This window comes from Pyxicephalus adspersus, chromosome 8 (genome assembly GCF_032062135.1).
Source record: "Pyxicephalus adspersus chromosome 8, UCB_Pads_2.0, whole genome shotgun sequence".
In the NCBI taxonomy this organism is placed as follows: Eukaryota; Metazoa; Chordata; class Amphibia; order Anura; family Pyxicephalidae; genus Pyxicephalus; species Pyxicephalus adspersus.
Window position 1 is genome coordinate 18,014,452 of NC_092865.1, and position 6,867 is coordinate 18,021,318.

The 6,867-nt window shown below is 39.2% G+C and overlaps 1 protein-coding gene across 1 annotated transcript in view; it reads left to right on the forward strand.

Moving 5' to 3' along the window:
- The first annotated feature begins 48 nt into the window (after positions 1 to 48).
- CDKN2C (cyclin dependent kinase inhibitor 2C) overlaps positions 49 to 6,867 on the forward strand; it is a 9,001-nt gene continuing 2,182 nt past the window's right edge. The window contains exons 1-2 of the mRNA XM_072419622.1: positions 49 to 1,305; positions 2,363 to 2,569. Coding sequence (XP_072275723.1) covers positions 2,441 to 2,569 — 129 coding nt within the window. The 5' untranslated portion in view covers positions 49 to 1,305; positions 2,363 to 2,440. The remainder of the gene's footprint in view (positions 1,306 to 2,362; positions 2,570 to 6,867) is intronic.

The window sequence follows — 6,867 nt, forward strand, 5'->3', positions numbered from 1 at the left end:
GGAGGGGGGAGAGGTGGGTGTGCAGTTTCAGGAAAGAGAGGGAGAGCCGGTGGGTGTAGTTCTAGGGGGCAGAGCATGTATGTAGGGTAATTGTTAGGAGAGAGGAGTTGTGTATTGTGGGGGCGGGTGCAGTTATAAAGAGGAGGTATTTGGGGTGCAGTGGGGTAATGTTAGTGTAGTTGTGTGGGGGGTGCACAGTAGATCGGCTGATTGCAGTGCAATGATCGGAGGTGCAGGAAGCGCTATATGAAGTGTCAGATGAGCAGAGGGCGCACAATGACTGATAGTACAGACTGGACGTGACAACACACAGGGGAAAGGCTGCGAGAAGGGGACAGGACCGGATCCATGGAGGAGAGTCGGAGTGCGAAATGACAATGATAGAGAGGTGACAAGGCGACAGTAAGGCTGCACAGATGGATGGAGGATAAGTACCAGCACAGGGTGAAGCTGAAACTTACCGAGCTGCCTCCATGTACAATGCCATGGTGATCTGGCTTCTAGATCGGTTCTGATCTGTCATGAACAGAGTCCACTTATTGTACTGGATACTCACAGGAACCTACTAAATGTCCTCCATTTACTAATGAAAAATCGCAATTGTACTTACTGTATTGGATACTGACCTTCTTACCCTATTGGAGGCTCTCTGCAGTATTGGAAGTTCTCTACTCACCACTTTGGAGCTTCTTCTCTCATCATATTGGGGACTCTATTCTCTTTATATTGGGGATTCTCTTCTCATCATAGTGGGGTCCCTCTGCACAACATATGGAAGACTTTCCACTGACTACACCCGAGGCTCTATACTTTGCTATTGGAGGCTCTCTTATGTCCACCTGCAGTGCTGTCAGTTCCTGAGTTACCATTCTGGGTGTCTCTTCAGAATCGTGACTTCTTATTCTGCAGGATCTCTTCTCATACCATGAATACGTCCTATATAGATTGCCCTTACCTTTCTGGATGTACTGACCCTATTGGAGTGTCCAGAAGTCTGCCTTTGCCTGGGTCTTGATGTTATGCCATGATTTCCTTGGCACCTTCTCTAGATCTTACATGGAGTTTGCAGATCGTCCTTCTGCCAGCAGTCCTCTGCAATGCAGCTACTTGTAGTCTTCTCAGGGTGATGGACCTTCACTTCCTGGAGGTTGCATCATCTCACATCACTGGAGGCTGAAACATTCACCTGAAGGATGTGGGTGAAAAATTGTTGCTGATTACTGTTGCCTTGAAACTATAAAAATCTTTGGATTGTAGCAGAACAAACATGGTGGGCAGCATCTCCAGTCCCAGCAGGTCCACACGGTAAGTTCTGTTGGCTCCAACTACACTTTATATAATGAATGTGATTGGATCAGACAGACAAATATAGAATTCAGGGAGGAATTAGGCTGATTTATAAATATGTGTGTGGTCAGAACTGAACAAGAATCAGTAATGGAACTCATTTATTAAACTGGAGAAATATTTGCAATGATGGAACACCTACCCAGAGCAAGCAATAACTACCACCAGTTGCTATAGACAACTTGCTATATTTATTTAAAATCGTATAAAACAGCAAACAAATATAATTGAAGGTCCTCCTCCTTTATTACCCCTCCCAGATTACATCCAGCCAGGTGGTAGATACAATCTATAACAGATTCAGGCCTATGGCCTGGTGCAATCATTGTGGGCAAAGCAGCCAATCAATATTTCCTTCAATGCAGATAAAACCAGAATTCTAGTTGCTCAGGTCCTTAGTGGCTTGGTTTGGATGCTGGGAGCAACATCTTCCTTGCACCTTGGAATGAAGCCTGGGCTGTTACCCATAGCAATACTCCTGATGGCTCAAATTCAGTCCAACTTTTCATAGAGGCTTCAGGAAACTTTTCATTTTCAAAAACTGCTACAAAAGTAGCTGCTCCCATCAACCATTCAGGATTGATCTTTAAAACAAAGCAAGGCCAGTGGTTCCAGTAGTTTGCTGGAGTTTTGGAAAATCAGCAGTGGCCATGTAAAAGGAGGAAACAGAGGAGATAAGTGACAGACGTGCCACAAGTCAGGTCCCACATGGACTTTGCAGAAACAAGAGGCTGCATGGTGGAGGAGGGGAGTGGAGGTCCATAGATGGAGGCTGCTGGGAAGGGATGGAGGCTGCACAAGACAGGAATGGAATGATCCAGGTAGATGAGAAGAGGGGAATTAAGGATGAGGAAGGAGAGAATAAAAAGATCTTACATAGGAGGGATAAAAGAAGGAGAGGGGAGGCTGCAAATGAGAAGAGGGGAGGCTTAAGGAATAACTGATCACGTGTGCCCGGGGGGCGGGGCCCTGGCACCAACTTTTTTACGAGTATTTACTACGATCCCCCTATTAGCTCAGAGCCCCGGCTGTCAGCCCGCTCCCTGCCATGCCCCAATAACCCGGTGCCCGGCCCAGGACCCCGCAGCCCAGCATGGCACACCCTCTGGCGGACCTGATGACAACGGCCGCTGCCCGGGGGGACCTGGAGAGACTGCAAGACCTGCTGCGAACTTCGCCCAACGTGGATGCGCCCAATCGCTATGGCAGAACAGCCCTGCAGGTGGGTGTGAGCGGGGAGGGAGGGGGCAACAATAACCTGCCACCCTACCCAGCAGGGGCTAAATACCCCCATACACACCATCACCGATTGCCTTCCTACCCATCCATGGGACAAATACCCTGACAGTGGTAGATTGCTGTAGTAATGAGGAATGACAGCCCCCCCCCCCCAACACTCAGCATTCCAGCCAATCAGAGACTCAGTCAGAGTGGTGTGCCCTGTGCCAGGGTGGGGGCATGCCAAATCCTTCGTAAGGGTTACATAATACTAAGAACCCATTCAGCATCCCGAACCCCCCAAATGTATTCTGCATCGCCTAAAAAATAGAGGGAAACCGGCACGGGAGGGGTTAATGTGCCAGGTAGTCACAAGCCAGAACAACGGTTCGAAATGTGCGGATCCCAGGGTGCCCTCCAAGCTGTGATACTGGGGAGGGGGAGAGACATCCCTTATATCCTTATATTATACATGAAATATAAAATCAGAGAGATCTAGGGTTCAGATTCAGCATTGTGTCATGTGCAAGGAACGATGATTACTGACACAGAATTGTAAGGAAACATACATGGAAATGTAGAAACACATAATATACATTTACATACATGCAAAATTCACTCGATGTATAGATGCACACAACATTTATGTATAACACAACATACACACACACATTTATATATATAAACATATAGACAAACATATAGTTGACACCCAAAATATGTAAAGATAAAATATGCACAAATATACATTACACACTGACATATAATACACAGATATAGTACAGGCACAATATATATATATGTGTGTGTGTGTGTGTGTGATTGTTATATATGTGTTTGCAAATACTGTCTTTAGGTGTGTGTAATATATATATAATACTATCACACACATAGCTGAGATACGATATATAAAGATATAAAACCCACACACATATATACACATATATATGTGTATACACACACATATATATATATATATATATATATATAAATATAACACATACAAATATATATATATATACATAAATACACACACATATATATATAGTTTATATATATATATGTAAAATGCCCACAATAATATAATTCAAAGAAAGAAACAAAAGAAAGAATATATACCCACATACACTGGGACACACAATATATGAAGATATAAAATCCACAAACACAACATGTGTACACACATATATTACACCCACATATAAATAAAATACCTAATGCTATAGTACAGACACAATGTACTAAAATCCCCACAACACATATATAATCCACACACTATAATGAATCCTGTCCTATTATCTGGATGCGATGCCATCTCATGTTAGATTTCTTTTTCTGGTTTCCAATAATTTGTCCTCCCGATCTCATTCACATCCAGTGACAACCTGTATGCTTACAAGAATGTGCTATGGCAGATCTGATCGCATGCTGTAATTTCCCTGACATTTTTAGTCTTTTGGTTGTCTGCCCGAAGTCCCAGAACACAGAGGAGCTCATCAGTCTGTGCTGGCTATTTCACATGATTACTGATGAGAGATAGAATGGAGTTTAATATCCTGCTGATGGGGGGCTTTCTATATCGATCCGATGATAAGGAGGGGGATGGCTAGCACAAAACATTTATATCGAATTATTTTTATAGTGGGTTTCACAATAACAGTGATGCAGCAAGCCATGTCTTTCACTATGAATACAACAGTGTAAAATTAACACTGAAAACAAAACCCAAGAAAGTAGCAGAATTGTCAAATGTGATCACAAGCAGGGCAATGATGACTGACGCTGGTGTTGTACACACCTTATGGAACAGCTGCAGCTAGTGAATGAAGGCTGCAAAAAATGCAGATTTAATTCTAGCAGCCCAGATTCCATCATACAGGCCTCGGTGAAAGCTGTCCAGGGGGAGTGAATGTGACAGCAGGTTAGCAGATTCACACAAGGCCCTCCACGTGTGACAGGCCTCAATCATGTGTGTGATCAGCACATCTTTCTAATGTAATTTGCAGAAGAAATTTGGGAGCCTGGATGTTGGGTGACACACCTAGAATAGCTAAGCCAATAGGAAAAAATATATTAGGTTTTATATATGTGTATATATATATATATATATATATATGTGTGTGTGTGTGTGTGAGCAGACCTCTGAGGTCACTTATTAATTTTATAGAGTAAAATCTAATGTTGTGTAAATATTAAAATATAAATAAATTAGTAGATATGATTGTGTGTTTAAATATAAACATGTGCATGAACAATAATATATATATAATACACAAACCTACAAATTTATATTTTAAAATGTATACATATATAAAAAGTGAGGAAAATATTATGTATGTATGTATATATATATATATATATATATAGATAGATATAGTAAGATAAAAAGATCAATACATCATATTATAAATTATACACACACACACACATATATATAAACGATCCGAGGCCTTTAGTAAATTGATTTTGGCTACACTGCCCTCACCCAGGGTGGAAAATGTTAATTTAACAAAAAAAAAAACACTTGGAACAAATATTAAAAAAACAAAAATATTATTAATCAATTCATTATTTATTAAATATACCATAAACCGTCCCCTATGTATTTTGTATATGTGCAGGCCCTGGCTTTGTCTCAGCAGTCAGTGTATGGCCTGCATGCTGTAGTTTTGTAGTTTGAGCTGTGCAGGTGTTGCGGCTCCGACTGATGTAGTTTTGTCGCAGTGAGAATTAGAAATAGCCCCGACTGCTGCGACATAACTGCCGGGAGATTTAACCCAGTAATTGCTGCCACTTTATTTTATCCTCGCTCTGTGGCCTTCAGTCACCTTCATAAGAGTTTCCTCTTGTTCTGGCATCTTGCTGTAATTCTGTGTAATCCTGGCTGCATTCATACACTCGGTGTGTGCTGGGATCTAGGTGTGTACAGGGAGATAACATCACAGGTGACAACATCACCAGCAACCAGCACACTGCCAGGACACTTCTACCATGTGTGTACATCTCCAGTGTGTACAGCTGTGGGGGGTGCATAATAAAAAAATTATTATTATATAAATATATATATATATGTATAAAATTAGGTAATTAATTAGGGCGAATCAATGTATTAATTAATTCAAAGTAATTACATTTTATTTACTATCATGTAAAGCCAAAATCCACTTGTGATCATTTAATATTAAGTAAACAGCTTTTACTTTTTTTAGTAAATCAACTGTAGGTCCTTGATTTTATATATATATATATATATATATATATATATATATATATATTAATTTATATTTATTTATATATTATATGTGTCCGTAGACACACAAATAAAAGATTTACACCCCATAGATCCAGTGACACACCTGGCCTGGTGACTCCATGCTTTCTCCATTTCTTGTTGTGTCTTTCTGTATAGGAAAACTGAAATAAAAACTGAGCCCTTTACACGATCCTATTTCATTATCACATATTCTCATACAAATTACAAATATATAATATGATAATACTGATACTTTGACATTGTTCTATTGACTGATGGGCTGGTATGATTATTTTTTAATAAGATTGTAATACCGAAGACTTTTAGAACCCTGCTACATAATACTATTTCTCTGATACATATTACAAAATTTATCTTTGAGGATTTGCCGAATAAATGGACTAGAATGTTTCACATTCTATGTCCTGAGAGGCCTAAGCTGTGGTGAACTACAAGATCTAGCAATGCCTCTATGCTGGGATCTGTAATTCCACAGCAGCAGCAGAAGGAAGCATTGTATAAACATTGTCCTGGAGCATAAATTGGTTACATTGCAGCAAACATTATATCGTGTTATATGTTCCTTGTATACCCATGTGAGGAAATACATCTTTATACATATCTTTCTCCCATTTACTATATGATTTGAAATGTTCCTTTAATATGTATATATTTGAGACATATTTTTCTTTGTATATATATAAATTGATATATCCCTTTAATATACATTGTTTCTAAATTTATATTTATTTCAAGTAACATCTTTCTCTCTAATATATATATTTGTATTGTATTATTTTATACGTTTTATGTATTGTATTAGAGAAATTACATCTCTCTCTCTCTTCCTCTCTCTGTATTATATAATTTGATGTGTTCCTTTAATACATATATATTTTAAGGAATATCTCTTTTTCTCGAATATATATATATATATATATATATATATATATATCATTTCATATGCTTTATATTAGGGGAAATACTATTTATATGAGTACATCTTTCTCTCTCCTTGTCCCACTGTATTAGTGAGGAAATATCTATTT